The 22551-nt window shown below is 44.7% G+C and overlaps 1 protein-coding gene across 9 annotated transcripts in view; it reads right to left on the bottom strand.

Annotated features, from left to right (window-relative positions):
- hdx (highly divergent homeobox) overlaps positions 1-22551 on the bottom strand; it is a 233682-nt gene that overhangs the window by 23638 nt on the left and 187493 nt on the right. For 8 of the 9 annotated variants that reach the window (XM_072505124.1, XM_072505118.1, XM_072505115.1 and 5 more), the window contains one exon: positions 11135-11230. The exons of the other annotated variant lie outside the window; for it this stretch is intronic. In XM_072505124.1, coding sequence (XP_072361225.1) covers positions 11135-11230 — 96 coding nt within the window. The remainder of the gene's footprint in view (positions 1-11134; positions 11231-22551) is intronic. 9 annotated transcript variants of the gene reach the window in all.

The raw sequence follows: 22551 nt of genomic DNA, 5'->3' as shown, positions 1-22551 counted from the left end.
ACTTACTCATCATACCTCCCCACATTTTCTTCTATATTGTTTATATATATCACAAACAATATGGGACTAGCACCGATTCCTGTGGTACAGCACTGAACACCGGCCCCCAGTCAAACAGCCTTCTACCACCACTCTCTGTCTCCTATCATGAAGCAATTTTGGATCCAAATTGCCACGTTACCCTGGATCCCATGTGCTTTTACCTTCTTTATCAGTCTCTCATGTGAGACCTTGTAAAAGGCTTTGTTGGAATCCATATAAGCTGCACTACCCTCATCGACACACCTGGTCACCTCCTCAAAAAATTCCATCAAATTTGTTAGGCATGACCGCCCGCTGTCAAAACCATGCTGACTATTCCTGATCAAAGCTTGCCTCTCCAAGTGGAGATTGAATCCTTCAGTCAAGAACTTTCTTCAATTTGAGACTTAATGGTCTGTAATTCCCTGGCTCATCCTTACCACCCTTCTGGAAAAGTGGAACCACAATAGCCATCCTCCAGTCCTCTGGCACCTCCCCGTGGCTAGAGAGAAATTAAAAATTTGAGTCAGAGCCCCTGTAATTTCCTCCCTTGCCTCCCAAAGCAGCCCAGGATACAACTCATCTGGACTTGAAGATTTGTCCACTGTTAAGCCTGCCACAACTTCCAGTACCTTCTCTCTCCCTATGTCAAGCTGCTCAACCATCCCACTGTCTGAATTCTGCACCCGCATCCTCCTTCTTTAAATTGAAGACAGATGTGAAATACTCGTTTAACACCCTACCAGTATCATCTGGTTCAACACACAGATTACTCCCTTGGTCCCAAATTCTAGGGATACCTAGGGAATATCTTGGTATTTTCCCTAATTTTCCCTGCCACTGCTTTTTCATGCTCCCTTTTTGCTTTCTTAATTACTTTTGTTTGGTTCCCTCCTGCACTTTATGTACTCCATGATAGCCTCTGTAGATTTGCTCCTTTTGTACCTGTTAAAAGCCTCTTTTTTCTGTCCTATCCTGAATATTCCTAGACATTAGGGTTTTCTGGACTTGTTGCTCCTATATTTTACCCTAAAGTGAACATGTTGGATCTGTTTTCTCGCCAATTCCATTTTGAACACCCCAGAAGTAGCTGTTCCCTGTCTACTTCGGACAGGCCCTGCATTATCGTAATAAAATCAGTCTTCTCTCAATCCAAACCTTTTTTTTGCAGACTATCCTTTTCCATGACAAATTAAAATTTATCACTAATATGCCCCTCTACTGCTACCTCAAACACTTGTCCGGCTTTGTTCCCCAGAACTACGTCCAGCATCCCTTGTTGGATCTTTGACATGCTGATATTAAAAAGCTCTCTTGAATACATATTCAAGAAATCTGCTCCCTCTAAACCTTTATAATGTGACTATCCCAATTCATGTTGGGAAAGTTGAAATCCCCTAACATAATGACTCTATTATTTATTTTTCAAACCTATGTGAATTATCTGCATATCTGTTCCTCTATTGCACGCTGACTATTTGGTGGTCGATAATACACTCCCAGCAGTATGACTGCTCTCTTTTTATTCCTGAGCTTTACCCACAAACCCTCATTAAAAGACCCTTCCAAGATATCGTCCCTTCTCACTGCAATAAGATTCTTGAATTAATAATGCCTCCTCTTCTACACCCTCCCGTCCTGCCTGAAAATCATATATCCCGGAATATTGAACTGCTAGTCCTGCTACTCCCTCTGTTGAATCCCAAATTTCTTTCTCCGTCAGTCTGGCCTCAATAAAAGTCGAGATGGATTTGCACGTAAAAAGAAGTTATTTTATTCAGCTTGCAAGCTACCTAGTCCACAGTGATACAGACAACATGTTGCTGTCTGCAGTCCCGGGAACTAAGTGAAGGTCCCAGACAAAGAGATCAGTACTCATACATTCAAATGGCATCAAGTTTCACATACTCGACACCCATAGGTCATCCTATGTCCCTCCTGACTTGTTTGATCTATTCTGATTGGCTCACTTCCAATCCCTTTCTCCGGCCCCTATCAATGCAGCATCACTCTCATAGACACACCTCTTCCTGCTTTTTCCATGCGGTCTCAAATCCCTTTGTCTCTACCTGCCAGAATCAAAGTGGCTTATTTCTACATTACATTAACTAATATCTCTAAAGTAACTATTTTATATCACATTCGTCATTCCCTCCTTTTATCATTCCATGATAACCGGACTATCCAATCCATAGCTACGGTTCCTCATCTAAAAAGATCCGTCGCTGCATTTCCAATTCCTGTCTTAGCCCCCCCTTCATCTGCCTCACCCTCATGGATTTTAACAATTAAATTTTTTTTTGCGGTGATTGGGGCGGTGATCTGATCCAGTGCACCCCGCATTCTACCCATCACACATTTAAGGATGGCCAGGCCCACAAAGATGCAGCCGATAGCTACCACTAGATACATGGCCATATTTATCAACCAGTCCTTCCATCCTCCAAATCCCCAGTTACCCCAAGAGCCAGGATCCTGCATCCCGTCCAAGTGATCCCGTATACGATCCATAAATTTAGTGATGTTAGCGGTCAAGACCTGAACTCCCATGATACACTTGCCCTGTGCTATGGCGCATACCCCACCCTCACGGGCCAGAAGATAGTCAAGAGCATACCAGTTCTGCATTGCAAACAACCGTAGCTGAGACAACTCCTTAGTTATTGCCCCGAGGGCTCCCAAGGTTTCATTTCCCAAGATGGTAAGGCCGCAAATAAAATAATTCCGATCACTGACAGCCAAGGAACCCCCCACACCTCCCAGTGTCAATATGCTCAGAATGCCCCACCCGGCTGAGTGGCCCCGGTTGGGTGCAAGAACCTGAGGTTTTTTCCAGTTCTCGCAAAATTCAGCTGAGACTGCCCTTGCCATCTGGGAAGGGTCGTTCTCTGTCCAATTCATGTTATTACATTTCACAGCAGTAACCACAGAAGGTGGTAGGCAATGCATTAACATAGCACAGTATTGAGGGGAATTCTGACCATTTTGATACAGCAAATCGCCTGACTGCCCCCGGTAGATTTCATTAAAACGCTCCAGAAATTCCTCTGGCTCTTCAGTCTTCTTAGGTTTTAGGTCTAAGATAACAGAAAGATTTATGGGCCTTTGAAATGTGCTATTCAACGCATTCAAGATCTGTGTCCTTCTATCGTCGTCTAACGCAAAGGCCTGCTGGAGTGCGGCATGACTAGCATAATTCTGGTGGTTAAGATAATTGCGGTACTCTGCTGGGGTTAAAATCTGCTGGACTAGGGCCCAGAGGTCCCTTGAATCAGCTTGATAAATTGAGATGGTAGTTCTCAAGGAATCCACGAAGGCAGCAGGAGATTTTTTTCTATCTGGGATTGTAGCCATAATAGCCATCATCTCACTGGGTGTCCATTGGAAGTAAACGTCTATCGTGGGGTTCGCTCCCGCAGTCACTGGGTCGGGGTTTCGCATCTTCCTAATCGGTAACTGTCTCCAAATGTCACCAGGGGGCACTCTAGCTATTTCCCCTGGTTGTTCCAAGACTTCAACGTCTCTCCCTGTCACTAGGGGGAGTTCTTTCTCTTCAAAAGAAGTTGTTTCAGCTTCCTTTGTCCCCGAATCTTGTGGTTTCTCCTTAGTTTGGGGAGACTTAGGTGATATGCTTAATTGTTTCTGGTGAGCGTCAAGCCCCTCTCTCGCTGTCCGAGATCTTGTCCTAGAGCTAAGTGGGCTTGTGGGACAGAGTTCCTTTTGCTCTTCCGGTTGTGAAGTTGGTAAATCAGGACCCACACTATCACCCAAAAGGGCTTGAGTTTCTGGCATATTTGAAATCTGGGGAGCAATGACTGGGTATATATTATTGTACTCTGGTGGTTCTGGAATGAGCGCAGACCATGCTATGGGTGCAGACGGAACTTTTACTGACTTTTCCAAATTATTGAATTTTTCTTCTTCTGTCAATTCAAGGCCAGCCATTGAACTACGTAGCTCGTCTCTTGTGTGACCCGGGTCCTTCCTGTCTCTATTTGCTCTTTTTTTAAATGCACATTCCTTTTTCAAGATCTGTAATGTTTTTAGGTTACCCTGTTCACTAATTGGAATCCCCATTTTAAGGGCATTATCCTGCCAGCTGGACAACATAATCTTATCTTTTTCCTCTTGACAATATTGCCTCCATAATCCAATTAATTCTTTAGCTTTCATACCTTGATTTTTTTCTCCAAATTTGTCCCTGGATTTTCTTAACCATTTCTAGGTCTTTGGTTCCCCCTAGTGGCCATTCATCTCCCATTTTAGTTCTTAACTGTGCTGACAATTTTCTAAAATCCTTCGCTTTGTCCGGATATTTATCACATAATATTTGCAGTGGCATGCCTGGATCATTTGTGCTATCCAAGGAATTCCCCATAATCTCAACTAGTCCTCGGAACTGCGTTTTTTCGCCACTACAGTCCAAAGAGAAAATTTTAGCTTAATCAACTATATTTTTAACACACACACATATAGAGGTGAACCATTTTCAATTTCAAATGTTACATCGACCTCTCATAACGTAACCCAACCGAATTAACTCACAAATAAAGTTGAACCATTTATATTTTAAATGTCACATCAACAATACAGCCTACCCCAGCCGAATTAACTCACAAATGAAGTTGAACCATTTATATTTTAAATGTCACATCAACAATACAGCCTACCCCAGCCGAATTAACTCTATGAAATCCCATCAATTAAAATGCTAATCCCCAGACTGACCTGTGATTTCGTCGAGGCGGTCTTTCTGTGCCAACCGCGAGTGACCAGACTAATCAGACGATAAGAAGAGGGGAACAATCAATGCGCGGTCGTTTTCCAGTTCTACATTGAGGGCCCTTTGTTCCCCATCCTCCTGTTCATAATCAGTCTAATTCTGATTTCGCAGTTGGATCAGGATCGCCCTGAGAAATCCCGGTTTTCGGCACCAAATGTTGAATCCCAAATTTCTTTCTCCATCAGTCTGGCCTCAATAAAAGTCGAGATGGATTTGCACGTAAAAAGAAGTTATTTTATTCAGCTTGCAAGCTACCTAGTCCACAGTGATACAGACAACATGTTGCTGTCTGCAGTCCCGGGAACTAAGTGAAGGTCCCAGACAAAGAGATCAGTACTCATACATTCAAATGGCATCAAGTTTCACATACTCGACACCCATAGGTCATCCTATGTCCCTCCTGACTTGTTTGATCTATTCTGATTGGCTCACTTCCAATCCCTTTCTCCGGCCCCTATCAATGCAGCATCACTCTCATAGACACACCTCTTCCTGCTTTTTCCATGCGGTCTCAAATCCCTTTGTCTCTACCTGCCAGAATCAAAGTGGCTTATTTCTACATTACATTAACTAATATCTCTAAAGTAACTATTTTATATCACATTCGTCACCTCAACCATGTCTTTGTGAGGGCAACAACATCACAACTCCACGTGCCAATACATGCTCTTAATTCATCTGCTTTACCTATGATACTCCTAGCATTAAAGTTTAAAGTAGAGGCCATCTAGCCTCGCGTTATTCCCTTGAAACTGTGTTCCTATTGCATAAACAGTGTTCCCTCCCAACAGCACGAGGAAACCCACCCTCAAGGATATTTATCCCATTCTGGTTCAGGTGCAGACCGTCCCGCTGTACAGGTCCCACCTTGCCCAGAAAAGATCCCGGTGGTCCAGAAATCTAAACCCCTCCCTCATGCGCAACTCTTGACCCATGCATTCATCTGCTCTATTCTCCTATTTCTGTACTGGGTCACACATGGCACTGGGAGTAATCCAGAGATTACAACCTTTGAGGTCATGCTCTTTAGTCCACTACCTAGCTCCCTAAACTTTTGACACAGGGTCTTGTCTCCCATTCTACCTATATCATTGGTAGCAATGAGTAATGCAATCTCTGTCTTATCACCCTCCTCCCTTCAGGGTGTCCTGTACCCGCTAGGTGAGATCCCTGACCCTAGCACCAGGGAGGCAACACACCATACTGGAGTCACATCTGCTCCCCTAATTAATGAATCCCCTACCACTACCATTCCCATTTTCTTCTTCCTTCCCTCCAGCAGTCAGGCCGCTTGTGGTACCAGATATTTGGCTCTGTCTGCACACCCTGGAGGAACCAGTTCATTCATCAGCTTCCAAAATGGAAAATCGATTTGTGAGCAGGACCTCAGGAGTGTCCTGCGCTACCTGTTTGTTTCTGACTGCCTGATGGTCACCCATTCCCTTTTTTCCTCAGGTTCCTTGAGTTGCAGAGTGACCTAAACATGCTACCCACGTAACTCTCAGTTTAGCGGATGTGTCAAAGCGTTTCTAGCTGCCGCTTGAGCTTTCAAACCTGGAGCTCAAGTTTCTGCATTTGGGAGCACTTCCTGCTCACATGGTCATCTAGGATGCCAGTAGGGTCCATGACTTTGCATGCATGACAGGCCACACATTCCACTCAGCTGACCTCGCCTGCCATGAGTTAAACTTTGGCTTATTGAGTCCTATGCGCTAACTTTCCGAATTACTTAATCTTAAAGATACTCCCTTTAACTTTAGCTTCCTTCTCTTAGTCTCTGGCTTTTTACTTATCCTGGTGCTTCTCTATATATCCTAGGATTCTTTGGGAGGCAAGGGATGAGATTGCAGAGCCTTTGGCTTTGATCTTTGGGTCCTCACTGTCCACGGGGATAGTGCCAGAGGACTGGAGAGTTCAAGAAAGGGAATAGGAATGACCCTGGTAATTATAGGCCAGTTAGTCTTACTTCAGTGGTCGGTAAGTTAATGGAAAAAGCCCTGAGGGATAGGATTAATGACCATTTGGAAAGATGCAGCTTCATCCAGGATAGTCAACACGGATTCGTGAAGGGTAAGCCTCGCCTCATAAATTTGATTGAATTCTTTGAGGAGGTAACTAAGTGTGTAGATGAAGGTAGAGCAGTTGATGTTGTGTACATGGATTTCAGTAAGGCGTTTGATAAGTTCCCCATGGTCGGCTCATGAAGAAAGTAAGGAGGTGTGGGATAGAGGGAAATTTGGCCAATTGGATAAGTAACTGGCTATCACATAGAAGACAGAGGGTGGTGGTGGATGGAAAACTTTCAGACTGGAGACCAGTTACCAGCGTACCACAGGGATCAATGCTGGGTCCTCTGCTATTTGTGATTTTTATAAATGACTTGGAGGGAGCTGAAGGGTGGGTCAGTAAATTTGCTGATGACACCAAGATTGGTGGAGTAGTGGATGAGGTGGAGGGCTGCTGCAGGCTGCAAAGAGACATTGATAATATGCAGAGCTGGGCCGAAAAATGGCAGATGGAGTTTAACCCTGATAAGTGCGAGGTGATTCATTTTGGTAGGACAAATTTCAATGCGGATTACAGGGTCAACGGCAGGGTTCTGAGGAATGTGGAGGAACAGAGAGATCTTGGGGTTCGTGTCCACAGATCTCTGAAGGTTGCCACTCAAGTGGATAGAGCCCTGAAGAAGGTCAATAATGTGTTAGCGTTTATTAACAGGGGGCTTGAGTTTAAGAGCCGTGGTGTTATGCTGCAACTGTACAGGACCCTGGTGAGACCACATTTGGAGTAGTGTGTGCAGTTCTGGTCACCTCACTATAGGAGGGATGTGGAAGCATTGAAAAGGGTGCAAAGGAGATTTACCAGGAGGCTGCCTGGCTTGGAGGGTAGGTCTTATGAGGAAAGGTTGAGGGAGCTAGGGCAGCTTCATCCGGGATAGTCAACACGGATTTGTGAAGGGAAAGTCTTGCCTCACAAATTTGATTGAATTTTTTGAAGCGGAGGAGGATGAGGCGACTTAATAGAGGTTTATAAGGGGGATAGATAGAGTGGACGTTCAGAGACTACTTCCTCAGGTGGATGTAGCTGTTACAAGGGGGCATAACTAGAAGGTTCGGTATGGGAGATATAGGAGGGCTGTCCAAGGTAGGTTCTTTACTCAGAGAGTGGTTAGGGTGTGGAATGGACTGCCTGCTGTGACAGTGGAGTCGGACACTTTAGGAACTTTCAAGCGGTTATTGGATAGGCACATGGAGCACACCAGAATGACAGGGAGTGGGATAGCTTGATCTTGGTTTCAGACAAAGCTCGGCACAACATCAAGGGCTGAAGGGCCTGTTCTGTGCTGTACTGTTCTATGTTCTCAGATAATCCCTTTCAGCCTTTGGGGTTTTGGTCTGCACTGCGCCTTTTGGCCTGTGAAGTTAGGAAAACAAGACTGCAGGAAAAAAAAGTAAAACCTCCCTCCCCCACTTCACCTAATTCCCACACTGAACGAATTACCAACTCCATTCATTGCTTGTTGCACTCTGTGCTAGATGCACTGACGCCTTTTGATTTAAACATTTATTTTCAAATCAGGATTTAAACTGTTGTCAGAACAGTTATAAGAGATGGTTGAAAGCTTGGTCAAAAACAGTCTATAAGAAGGGTTATCTAACCACAGGACTAAGTAAGAAACAGGACTTTAGATGGGGATTAGGCTATTGATTCAAGCAATTCAAGATTTTTTCCACTGTGAATGAGAACACCGGATCAATCGGCATCCCTTAAGGTTAAGAACTTCAGAAACACATGCAATCCAGGTAGCTGAAGCTGGTAGGCAGGATCCAGACTGTGGACCACAGTTTTGTCACTCTTGCTTTATAAACAAATTTCAAAACAACAAAACTTATTTTAATAACATCCCAATTTAATATAAAATATAATTCATAGAATTTCTGCTGGCAATTAGAAAGATTTATATGAATGAAAAGGCAGCCATGCTGTGGAGAATGACAATGTGGTATCATGTGTCATATCTAGTAGTAATTTAAATGGCAGATTTATTTGATGACACAGGCCAGTACTTGGCAATAAAATGGATTTCCATGAATTATGGGAACCAAAAGACATTCGTTATTACAAACAACAACTTGCAACTTTCTGGTACCTTTAACCCAGTAAAATATCCCCAAGTGCTTCACAGAAGCATCAAACAAAGTCAAACATTGAAGGGTAAGCGAAAAGCTTGGTCAAAGGGGTAGGTTTTAAGAAGTGCCCTCAATCTAGAAAGAGAGGTGAGCAAGTTTAAGCAGGGAATACCAGGGCTTAGGACATTGACGGCTGAAGACAACGCTATTTTGATTTACGGTGGCACAGTGGCTAGCACGGCTGCCTCACAGCTCCAGGGTCCCGGGTTCAATTCCGGCCTCGGGTGACTGTGTGGAGTTTGCACTTTCTCCCCGTGTCTGCGTAGGTTTCCTCCGGGTTCTCCAGTTTCCTCCCATAGTCCAAAGACATGCAGGTTAGGTGGATTGGCCATGCTAAATTGCCCCTTAGTGTCCAAAACGTTAGGTTACTAGGTTTCAAGGATGGGTTGGAGGCATGGGCTTAAGCAGGGTGCTCTTTCCAAGGACCGGTGCAGACTCGATGGGCTGATTGGCCTCCTTCTGCACTGTAAATTCTATGAATTAAAATGGGGATCTGTAGATATCTGAGGGTTTAAGGACAGGAGGAGGCTACAAAGATGAAGGGGCAAGGCCATGGGAGGTTTTAAAAACAAGATGAGAATTTTCAAATCTAAAGCGCAGTTTAATTGGTCAGCACGCATGAGGATGCTGGTGAACAGACTTGATGGGAGTTAGGATACAGGTGTTTTGGATTAGCTCAGGTTTACAGAGCGTGAAAAATGGGTGGCCAAATAGGCATGCATTGCAATAAACAAGTCTGGAGGTAACAAGGGCATAGGCGAGGGATTCAACAACAGATGAGCTGAGGGAAGGGCAGAGTTGGGTGATGTTACAGAGGTGGAAATATGTGATCTCAGGTGAAGGCATAGATGTGATCAAAAGCTCATCTCAGACTCAAATGTGATACCAAGGTTTTTTTTAAATAGAACATGCAGTGCAGGAGGCCATTCGGCCCATTGGGTCTGCACCGACCCACTCAAGCCCTCACTTCCTATCCCCGTAATCCAGTAACCCCCTCCTAACCTTTTTTGGTCACTAAGGGCAATTTATCATGGCCAATCCACCTAACCCGCACTTCTTTGGACTGTGGGAGGAAACCGGAGAACCCGGAGGAAACCCACGCAGACATGGGGAGAAAGTGCAGACTCCGCACAGACTGTGACCCAGCTTGGGACCCTGGCGCTGTGAGGCCACAGTGCTAATCATTTGTGCTACCGTGCTGCCCAAGGTTGCAAAAAGCCTGGTTCAGCCTCAGATCATTAATCTAAAACCATCCACTCTAACAGCTAGACTGGACAATTAGATTGGCTAGACATTGGCTGCTGTTTCATTTCAAAAATGTACAAAATGAATCAGTGTACAAAACAGATTAACGACAAAATGTAACTGTTTTAAAAATAAGATCCTCGAAAGAAAAAAGGTCTCATTCCCTACAGTTGTTCTTGGTTTCTAATGTCTTTTCCCTTTACCAATTTATTTATCCAGTTTCATGTCATCCTTCCCTTTTCCTACTTCCAAAACAAAACCACAAAGTCCAAAAATAAACTCTAATGGCATAATAATCAATGAAGGAAGGAATTCAGTTTCAAGCAATGCTTGAGTGCAGACTCGATGGAGATGTCCATTTACCCAGCTAAATCTCAGCGGGAAAGCTTTATGACTGTAATTTAAAATTGTACGTTACACAGCCCTTTGGTAATTGTGAAAATGACGATATTATCAAAATACAGGCAGCTGACACAGGGCGGTGGAGTTATGACAAAATGCTGCTCGTGTACATAATATTCATACATTGGAACATCAGAATGAAACCCATTCATAGATGTGTCGTATTAAAACAAAAAAAATAGTCCTTTACAAGTCTTTCCGATCCAACCTTGAATTCAATCATAAACAATTGAATGCAAGATTTCCACCAACTTCAAACCCAATCAGTTTGACATTATAAACAAAAATGATTAGCAGAGACAAGTGTAATTATATGATTAACTACTCATTAACTAATCTAAGACTTCTCTTCATTCTTAACTGTGCCAAATATCTCATTCAGCAAAATGTACTCAATTCAATTCATTCATGAAAAGTAAATTACTGTAAACATATTAAAGTTGGCACATGTTTGAACAGTAATCTAATTTCCTCCAATGTTGACAGATCTTACCCTATAAGTCAGTAGTTTCTGGAGCTGCTCAACTTCAGGTGTTACAGGGTCACAACTGCTCATCTCAACTGCATCGTCATCAAGTACCTCTAATTTCTGTGTCAAAAAAGACCAAAAGTAAAATAGTGCTTTAAGATTGAGAAATCTCCATGATCAGTCCTTTTTGACAGTTTTTAAAACAGCATAAAGTCCTCTTTAGTTGCTCCCTAATGACATCATCCTCCCCATCTCCATTCAGTAGGCCTTTTGCATATTGTAGCCAGCAGCCAGAAAGATCCAAGTCAGGTGTTCTTCAGCTTACCACCTCCTGCCACCACATTTCCTTCAGGGAAGACATTGTCACACCCAGCATATTACAGATAGGCAACAGAGACAAACTGACACCTTTCCTCATATTATGATACTAAGCATTACTGCAATTTCACTATGTAAGCCTTCTGCTAATATTAAATGATGCAAATGTTCCATCTGATTGAATTGGTAAGCGATTACAGGCTTTTAGTACAACACAAAAAGTGGACTTTCTTTGCTCAATTTGTTTTGGGGGTTGCATATATTTTATATCTCCATATATATAGTCCAAAGCTTTCGATATTTTTATTTCAGATCCAGCAATAAACAATTGTGTTCAGATCAGACTTTCACAATTTTTACACGCTGTTTGTTAGGATAATAAAATGACTTGGAAAAATTCTCGAAGCCTAAAAGTAGTCAACTTAACCACTGTTCAACAAAACGATTAACTCTTTATTTGGAGCTTTCAAGGTAGAACAAGTTATACATGAATCTTTGCCACTGAAATTCACTGTGGATAGAAGTCAAAGAACCAACCTCATGCAGCTGGGAAGTTTACAATCATTGGAGCACCGCCAGTGTGGGTAGGCAACATTATTAACCACAGCTCAATTATTATTCACCCGAGTTATTAAAAATATATTGTGAACATTACTATACCAATAATTAATCGTGTTGCAAATTATTTTCTCCATTGTTTATTGGAGATAACTGTTCCTCAGCATAATGGAACTTAACAGGAGCTTCATGTAAATATGATCGGGGATAGTCAGCATGGCTTTGTGAAGGGTAGGTCATGCCTCACAAACCTGATCGAGTTCTTTGAGAAGGTGACTGAACAGGTAGACGAGGGTAGAGCAGTTGATGTGGTGTATATGGATTTCAGTAAAGCGTTTGATAAGGTTCCCCACGGTAGGCTATTGCAGAGAATATGGAGGCTGGGGATTGAGGGTGATTTAGAGATGTGGATCAGAAATTGGCTAGCTGAAAGAAGACAGAGGGTGGTGGTTGATGGGAAATGTTCAGAATGGAGTTTAGTTACAAGTGGCGTACCACAAGGATCTGTTCTGGGGCCGTTACTGTTTGTCATTTTTATCAATGACCTAGAGGAAGGCGCAGAAGGGTGGGTGAGTAAATTTGCAGACGACACTAAAGTTGGTGGTGTTGTCGACAGTGTGGAAGGATGTAGCAGGTTACAGAGGGACACAGATAAGCTGCAGAGCTGGGCTGAGAGGTGGCAAATGGAGTTTAACGTAGAGAAGTGTGAGGTGATTCACTTTGGAAGAAATAACAGGAATGCGGAATATTTGGCTAATGGTAAAGTTCTTGGAAGTGTGGATGAGCAGAGGGATCTAGGTGTCCATGTCCATAGATCCCTGAAAGTTGCCACCCAGGTTGATAGGGTTGTGAAGAAGGCCTATGGAGTGTTGGCCTTTATTGGTAGAGGGATTGAGTTCCGGAGTCAGGAGGTCATGTTGCAGCTGTACAAAACTCTGGTACGGCCGCATTTGGAGTATTGCGTACAGTTCTGGTCACCGCATTATAGGAAGGACGTGGAGGCTTTGGAGCGGGTGCAGAGGAGATTTACCAGGATGTTGCCTGGTATGGAGGGAAAATCTTATGAGGAAAGGCTGATGGACTTGAGGTTGTTTTTGTTGGAGAGAAGAAGGTTAAGAGGAGACTTCATAGAGGCATACAAAATGATCAGGGGGTTAGATAGGGTGGACAGTGAGAGCCTTCTCCCGCGGATGGAAATGGCTGGCACGAGGGGACATAGCGTTAAACTGAGGGGTAATAGATATAGGACAGAGGTCAGAGGTAGGTTCTTTACGCAAAGAGTGGTGAGGCCGCAGAATGCCCTACCTGCAACAGTAGTGAACTCACCAACATTGAGGACATTTAAAAGTTTATTGGATAAGCATATGGATGATAATGGCATAGTGTAGGTTAGATGGCTTTTGTTTCGGTGCAACATCATGGGCCGAAGGGCCTGTACTGCGCTGTATCGTTCTATGTTCTATGTTCATGTAAATACCTTAAACTCTTATCTGACAATACACGATTTCAAACACTTGCTCATTTGACACAACATCTGGCCCCGACTGTCTTAATCTGTCGATCCTCCCACAGTGTTTCTGCAGGCACTTAACTTTCAAGCTAGGAGTTCGTCACCAGCCCCCCCAGCAATAGTTTTGCCAAAGAATCTGCCTGTGTAGATCTTGAATTTACACGTTCAGTGTTACCTTGCAAACAAGTCAAACTGTGCTCGTATTTCCAGGGTTTCTACCAGTGCTTTGAGATTTACAGTCTAATTCCAATTGTGTTTCAAAGCAAATCTCAAATTTGTCTTTGTCATGATCTAATGCTTGTATCCTCTGAGGAAATTGTGCATTGGGATTTTCAGGACCTTAGATTTTGTCACAAAAGACGACCAATAATAGAAATGCCAGCGGCATTACTAACATTATATTAGACTGAGAGAAAACCCTTTACTTCTGGATAATTTGTTCAGTGGTTACAAATAGGCTTTCATGTCAGTACTACAGCTCCTTCATTATGGTTTTCATTAGTTTTAAGGTAATTTGATAAATTTGCTTAAGGTCACAGTGATTCACTGGATTAATTATTCTTTGAAGCCCTAAAATATGTAGCCTCATTGTTTCTTTTTTAAACTTGACCTGCTTGAACAGCTTGTCTTTCCCATAAATTAATGCATTATTTTGAGATTAGCAAAATATTATTTAAAATGTTTACTTTTTGAAACTCGTGGGTGGCACAGTGGAGCAATGGTTAGCACTTCTGCTTCACGGGGCTGAGGACCTGGGTTTGATCCTGGCCCCGGGTCACAGTCTGTGTGGAGTTTGCACATTCTCTCCATGTCTGCATGGGTCTCACCCCCACAATCCAAAGATGTGCAGAGTAGGTGGATTGGCCACACTAAATTGCCCCTTAATTGGAAAAGAAATTGGGTATGCTAAACATGTTTTTAAAGTTTTGAAACTCGTGTTCACTCATCACTTGATTCCAAATGTTCTCACATACATACACATGTTTATTTATTCTGCTACACAGCTGTGCACTAGTGTTTTAAGACTGCTGATCTGGCAGCCAACAATTTAGCTGGAAACATATCCAAAACAACAATAAGAATGGTGAGAAAAGTTTGAAGCCAATAATTAGTGGATAAATTGACTGAAAAATAATTTTTAAAAGGTAGAGTGTGTACTCATCTTGCAAAGTAACAATCCGAGGATCGATAGGTACCAGCCTACTTGTTAAGAATTCATGCACCTTCCTTCATGTTACTTCGGATTTTGTGGTAAATAAGTAAAATATGCTAGCACTCAAAATTTGAAGTTACTGCAAATGGCTTACTTGAACAAGACCCCATCCTTAAGTTGGATATTCATCTAGAGCTGCAATGTAATGCCGTTGGAATCCCAAACAAAGCTTTCAGTTACCTGCTCAGTGGCAGTACATTATATAGCGTACGGTATATTATGCCAGAAAACTTGGGGAGATAGAAATTCCCATTTTGTGAGTTTTCATCGCAAAAGCCCAAATACACAACATTCAATGAGGTTAAGCAATAGTGAAAATGCCCACACTCCATTTCAACAGGAACACTGACAGTCCCAATATTATGAGAATGGTGCGAAAGGTACTGCATTAGCGAATTATACTCTTCTCATATACCACTTCACCATAAGTATGGATGAGATGTTAAACTGGCACCCCATCTGCCCTCTCGTAGACATGAATCATGACATGGTACTATTTCGAAGAGTAAGTAAGCTATCCCTGGTGTGCAGCCCAATACTTATCTCTCAAGCAACATCACACACACAAACTATCTGGTTGTTATCACATTGCTGTGCAAAATTAGCTAAATAACAACAGGGCCTACACTTTTTGTTTTAAAAGGGTACTTCATTGTCTTTGAAGCACTTTGGGACATCCAATGGTCATGTAAGGGATATATAAATTCAAAACTTTCTTTCAGTGTGGATCAAGCAAACCAGTTTTAAATTTGTGAAGAAGTTAAGTTGAAGCAGCCGTTATGTACTGCAAAGCCTGAAAAAAGTTTAGTTGCAGCCTCAGAAATTGCTGGTAAATTATATTAGCCAACTTAACATTACTGATCACAAACAAATTCTACTTTGTGTAGTGATTTTAAACACTAGATGGCAGTATTTATCTCTAAATTATGCCTTTGATTTTAGTCAGCTTTAACATTCTTCAATTAAAGTGTGTAATTTCCAGCAAATGAAACAGTTAAACATAGTTCAAATGCCCTCTTGCAAATCACAAAGTAACACTAATTAAACGGACAGGCAGCACTAAACTCACTTAATATTACAAAATCGACTTCCGGGTGCGGCGATGACCAGCTGAGTCGCACGTTTCGGCAGCTCCCGGTGAAACGGACTTTTGGGCTCTTGATAGGAGCCCCAACGGCAATTTTGACGGCTAAAAACACTGTGCGGTAAACCAGAAGGGAATCCCCCCTGGATACGGATGAAAAAAGGAGGAGAAAGTGGCCGGATTGCAGTGGATCCTTTAGAACAGCGGCAAGGAAGGCAAGCAAAAACCAAGATGGCGTCGGAAGGTGGCAGTTTAACATGGGGCCCTGAACAACAAGAGTTCTTGAAATGCTGTGTGGAAGAGCTCAAAAAGGAAATGAAGAAAGAGCTGTTGGCCCCGATACTACAGGCGATCGAAGGGCTAAAGGAGGAACAAAAGACCCAGGAGCGGGAGCTTCGGGTCGTGAAGGCAAAGGCAGCTGAGAATGAGGACGACATACAGGGCCTGGTGGTGAAGACGGAGACGCATGAGGCACATCAGAAACGATGTGTGGAAAGGTTGGAGGCACTGGAGAACAACGCAAGGAGGAACAACCTGAGGATTCTTGGTCTTCCTGAAGGTGCGGAGGGAGCGGATGTCGGGGCATATGTGAGCACGATGCTGCACTCGTTAATGGGAGCGGAGGCCCCGGCGGGTCCGTTGGAGGTGGAGGGAGCATACCGAGTGATGGCGCGAGGACCGAGAGCAGGAGAAATTCCCAGAGCCATAGTGGTGAGATTCCTCCGTTTTAAGGATAGAGAAATGGTCCTTAGATGGGCAAAGAAAACTCGGAGCAGTAAATGGGAGAACGCGGTGATCCGCGTTTATCAAGACTGGAGTGCGGAGGTGGCGAGAAGGAGGGCAAGCTTTAATCGGGCCAAGGCGGTGCTTCATAAAAAGAAGATAAAATTTGGAATGCTGCAACCGGCAAGACTGTGGGTCACATATCGAGGGAGGCACCACTACTTTGAGACGGCGGATGAAGCGTGGACTTTTATTGTGGAAGAAAAACTGGAATGAGCGGGTTATTAAAAAGAACGCTTGAACAAAGTGGTGGGGCAAATGTGGGGGGCGAAGAGGGGGGTTAAAAAGGGGGGAAAGAGGAGTTTTATGTACTAATCCTGCGATGTGGTAACTTTTCTCTCTTCCACAGGTGGTGATGGGGGGAGGAGGGGAGGTGGAGATGGGACGTTGGCCATTGGGGGCGGGGCCAAAGGAGAAGCGCGGGCTTGGTTCCCGCGCTATGATAATCATGGCGGGAATAGAGAAGCAGGAAGGAGGGGGCGTCGCATGGTGCGAGCCGAGGTCACGGGGGGAAGCCGAGGTCGGCCAGAGTTTGCTGACTTCTGGGAGCAACATGGGGGGAGTAATTACGCTAGCGGGGGATCTAGCGGGGGGGTGGGAGGGGGGAATTACTGGGTTGCTGCTGCTGGGGAGAGGAGGGAGCTGGTATGGGAGGGGGTGGGCGGGGGGGGGCACCGCCTGGGGGAGATACAGCTACGTGGGAACCGGGTGAGGAGCTGGAAAAAGGGGATGGCTAATCGACAGGGGGGGGGGTAGGAAGCCCCCCAACCCGGCTGATCACGTGGAACGTGAGAGGGCTGAACGGGCCGATAAAGAGGGCACGGGTACTCGCACACCTTAAGAAACTTAAGGCAGATGTGGTTATGTTACAGGAAACGCACCTGAAACTGATAGACCAGGTTAGGCTACGCAAAGGATGGGTGGGGCAGGTGTTCAATTCGGGGCTAGATGCGAAAAACAGGGGGGTGGCTATATTAGTGGGGAAGCGGATAATGTTCGAGGCAAAGACTATAGTGGCGGATAACGGGGGCAGATACGTGATGGTGAGTGGCAAACTACAGGGGGAGACGGTGGTTTTGGTAAATGTATATGCCCCGAACTGGGATGATGCCAATTTTATGAGGCGGATGCTAGGACGCATTCCGGACCTAGAGATGGGAAAGCTGATAATGGGGGGAGATTTTAATACGGTGTTGGAACCAGGGCTGGATAGGTCGAAGTCCAGGACTGGAAGGAGGCCGGCAGCAGCCAAGGTACTTAAGATTTTATGGAGCAGATGGAGGTGTAGACCCGGAGATTTAGCAGGCCTAGGAGTAAGGAGTTCTCGTTTTTCTCCTATGTCCATAAAGTCTACTCGCGAATAGACTTTGTGCTGGGAAGGGCTTTGATCCCGAAGGTGAGGGGAACGGAGTACACGGCTATAGCCATTTCGGATCACGCTCCACACTGGGTAGACTTGGAGATAGGGGAGGAAACAGGAGGGCGCCCACCCTGGAGAATGGACATGGGACTAATGGCAGATGAGGGGGTGTGTCGAAGGGTGAGGGGGTGCATTGAAAAGTACTTGGAACTCAATGATAATGGGGAGGTCCAGGTGGGAGTGGTCTGGGAGGCGTTGAAGGCGGTGGTTAGAGGGGAGCTGATATCAATAAGGGCACATAAAATGAAGCAGGAGAGTAAGGAACGGGAGCGGTTGCTGCAAGAACCTTTGAGGGTGGACAGACAATATGTGGAAGCACTGGAGGAGGGACTGTACAGGGAAAGGCAAAGGCTACATGTAGAATTTGACTTGCTGACTACGGGCACTGCAGAGGCACAATGGAGGAAGGCACAGGGTGTACAGTACGAATATGGGGAGAAGGCGAGCAGGTTGCTGGCACACCAATTGAGGAAAAGGGGAGCAGCGAGGGAAATAGGGGGAGTGAGGGATGAGGAAGGAGAGATGGAGCGGGGAGAGTGAATGGAGTGTTCAAGACATTTTATAAAAAATTATATGAAGCTCAACCCCCGGATGGGAGGGAGAGAATGATGGGCTTTTTGGATCGGCTGGAATTCCCCAAGGTGGAAGAGCAGGAAAGGGTGGGACTGGGAGCACAGATCGAGGTAGAAGAAGTGGTGAAAGGAATTAGGAGCATGCAGGCGGGAAAGGCCCCGGGACCGGATGGATTCCCAGTCGAATTCTATAGAAAATATGTGGACTTGCTCGCCCCGGTATTGACGAAGACCTTTAATGAAGCAAAGGAAAGGGGACAACTGCCCCCGACTATGTCTGAAGCAACGATATCGCTTCTCTTAAATAAGGAAAAGGACCCGCTACAATGCAGGTCCTATAGACCTATTTCCCTCCTAAATGTAGATGCCAAGATCCTGGCCAAGGTAATGACAATGAGAATAGAGGAATGTGTCCCGAGGGGGTGGTCCACGAGGACCAAACTGGGTTTGTGAAGGGGAGACAGCTGAACACGAATATACGGAGGCTGTTAGGGGTAATGATGATGGCCCCACCAGAGGGAGAAACGGAGATAGTAGTGGCAATGGATGCCGAGAAAGCATTTGATAGAGTGGAGTGGGATTATTTGTGGGAGGTGTTGAGGAGATTTGGTTTTGGAGAGGGGTATGTTAGATGGGTGCAGCTGTTGTATAGGGCCCCGATGGCGAGCGTGGTCACGAATGGACGGGGATCTGCATATTTTCGGCTCCATAGAGGGACAAGGCAGGGATGCCCTCTGTCCCCATTATTGTTTGCACTGGCGATTGAGCCCCTGGCGATAGCGTTGAGGGGTTCCAAGAAGTGGAGGGGAGTACTTAGAGGAGGAGAAGAGCACCGGGTATCTTTATATGCGGACGATTTGCTACTATACGTGGCAGACCCGGCGGAGGGGATGCCAGAAATAATGTGGATACTTGGGGAGTTTGGGGATTTTTCAGGGTATAAATTGAACATGGGGAAAAGTGAGTTGTTTGTGGTGCATCCAGGGGAGCAGAGTAGAGAAATAGAGGACCTACCGTTGAGGAAGGTAACAAGGGACTTTCGTTACCTGGGGATCCAGATAGCCAAGAATTGGGGTACATTGCATAGGTTAAATTTAACGCGGTTGGTGGAACAAATGAAGGAGGATTTCAAGAGATGGGATATGGTATCCCTGTCACTGGCAGGGAGGGTGCAGGCGGTTAAGATGGTGGTCCTCCCGAGATTCCTCTTTGTGTTTCAGTGCCTCCCGGTGGTGATCACGAAGGCTTTTTTTTTTAAAAAAAGGATTGAAAAGAGCATCATGGGTTTTGTGTGGGCCGGGAAGACCCCGAGAGTGAGGAAGGGATTCTTACAGCGTAGCAGGGATAGGGGGGGGCTGGCACTACCGAGCCTAAGTGAGTATTATTGGGCCACTAATATTTCAATGGTGAGTAAGTGGATGGGAGAGGAGGAGGGAGCGGCGTGGAAGAGATTAGAGAGGGCGTCCTGTAGGGGGACTAGCCTACAGGCTATGGTGACAGCCCCATTGCCGTTCTCACCGAGGAACTACACCACAAGCCCGGTGGTGGTGGCTACACTGAAGATTTGGGGACAGTGGAGACGGCATAGGGGAAAGACTGGAGCCTTGGGGGGGTCCCCGATAAGAAACAACCATAGGTTTGCCCCGGGGGGAATGGATGGGGGATATGGAATGTGGCAAAGAGCAGGAATAACGCAACTGAAAGATCTGTTTGTGGATGGGAAGTTCGCGAGTCTGGGAGCGCTGACCGAGAAATATGGGTTGCCCCAAGGGAATGCATTCAGGTATATGCAACTGAGGGCTTTTGCGAGGCAACAGGTGAGGGAATTCCCGCAGCTCCCGACACAAGAGGTGCAGGACAGGGTGATCTCAAAGACATGGGTGGGGGATGGTAAGGTGTCAGATATATATAGGGAAATGAGGGACGAAGGGGAGACTATGGTAGATGAACTAAAAGGGAAATGGGAAGAAGAGCTAGGGGAGGAGATCGAGGAGGGGCTGTGGGCAGATGCCCTAAGCAGGGTAAACTCGTCGTCCTCGTGTGCCAGGCTAAGCCTGATTCAGTTTAAGGTATTACACAGGGCGCATATGACTGGAGCACGGCTCAGTAAATTTTTTGGGGTGGAGGATAGGTGTGCGAGGTGCTCGAGAAGCCCAGCGAATCATACCCATATGTTTTGGTCATGCCCAGCACTACAGGGGTTTTGGATGGGGGTGACAAAGGTGCTTTCAAAAGTGGTGGGGGTCCGGGTCGAACCAAGCTGGGGGTTGGCTATATTTGGGGTTGCACAAGAGCCGGGAGTGCAGGAGGCGAGAGAGGCCTATGTTTTGGCCTTTGCGTCCCTAGTAGCCCGGCGCAGGATATTGTTAATGGATCTTGTTAATGGAAAGAAGCCAAGCCCCCGGGGGTGGAGACCTGGATAAATGACATGGCAGGGTTTATAAAGCTAGAGCGGATTAAGTTCGTTCTAAGGGGGTCGGCTCAAGGGTTCACCAGGCGGTGGCAACCGTTCGTCGAATACCTCGCAGAAAGATACATGGAATGGAAAAAAAGAAGGCAGCAGCAGCAGCCCAGGATCGGGAATGGGGGAGGGGGGGGGGGGGGGGGGGGGGAGAGAGAGGAGGAACCAGAAGGACTCTCAGGGTTGTTAATATATACTGTATAATATGTATAGGTCGTTGCGACAGATAATTATATATTGGACTGTTAAATTATATTTTTGGAGAGTGTTACTTGTGATAAGGCAGTTGCCAATTAGGGTTAGTTTTCATTTTTGTTATTTATTATTTATTCATTTTTTGTTTATAAAATAGGTCATTGTTATTTGTGTTGTTATAATATTGTGTAAAGGATGCACAATGTACTGTGTTGGTTGACCAAAAATTTTCAATAAAATATTTATAAAAAAAAAATATTGCAAAATCTACCACGCGTAAGTGAGAGGCCTCGGGAAATAGCTCGAGAGTGAGAGATGTTTACAAGCAATAGCAGTACATCCTTTCTTTTCAAACACATTTTTAAAGTTAAGAAACTTGTCATTATCAGCAACAATCACTGGATGGTGACTGAGAGCAAGAGCCCTCACCTCTTCTCCCTTAGCCTAATACTTCAGAGATCAGTTGATCATCCGTTCATGGCCAAGACTGGCTAACAGAGCAAGGATCAGTAATCAGCCATTGCAATAGGATTTTTATATCCCCAAGTGAGGCAGCAGCATAAACAAGTGAATGGCTATTTTCAGCTACAGATATGGGAATTAACTTAAGGTATGAGGCAATGTGTGTATGTCTTGCTTTGCCTTGCGTTCATTTTTAAATAAGGGATTTGGGGATTAAATTTTACTTCTTCAGTAAGATCAAATGCAGAAATTGAGCTTTTTTTTTTTTTTATAAAAGGTCATGGTTGAATGCAAAGGAAATTACTCTGCTGTCATTTTAGCGTTGGGCACTTCTTCACTTGTGGATGCACCTGAATGAACATTCCTGCACTGGCTCACACATCATCATTTATTAAGAAAATTAAATTCAGCATTTAGAAATGAAGGCTTTTCACACTGCAACAATATAAGCATGTGTTATTGATATTTCAGAGTGTCACGGTCACACAATATGGACTATCGGATTTATTTGAAATGAACACTTTTTGAAACCGTCAATATATGTGGAACTATGCAAGGTCCTAGAAGCTAGCCTGCAGGTTCGGACAAGAGATTAATGTGTAAATGATCTTTTGGGACATGTCACTGAGAAGGCATTAAAATGCAATAATGGCTTTTCTTCTTCGAATAATTGAAGAAACTAGCTCAAAATTGGCTTGCAGGCCTCTTGGATGCAGAGTGGAATTCCAAGAAATGGGTGTGGAAAAAACCCATTCTAATCACAGGGACATCTAAATGGAAAACTGAAAGATCACTGTCGGTCAATGCCCAGGTCATCAGAGACCATTTGTGAGGATAATGAAAAAACAGAAATTATGGTCATATG

Source organism: Scyliorhinus torazame, chromosome 5 (assembly GCF_047496885.1).
Source record: "Scyliorhinus torazame isolate Kashiwa2021f chromosome 5, sScyTor2.1, whole genome shotgun sequence".
NCBI lineage: Eukaryota > Metazoa > Chordata > Chondrichthyes > Carcharhiniformes > Scyliorhinidae > Scyliorhinus > Scyliorhinus torazame.
Note: the sequence above shows the minus strand (reverse complement) of the source record. Positions and strands in the feature narration are given on the sequence as shown.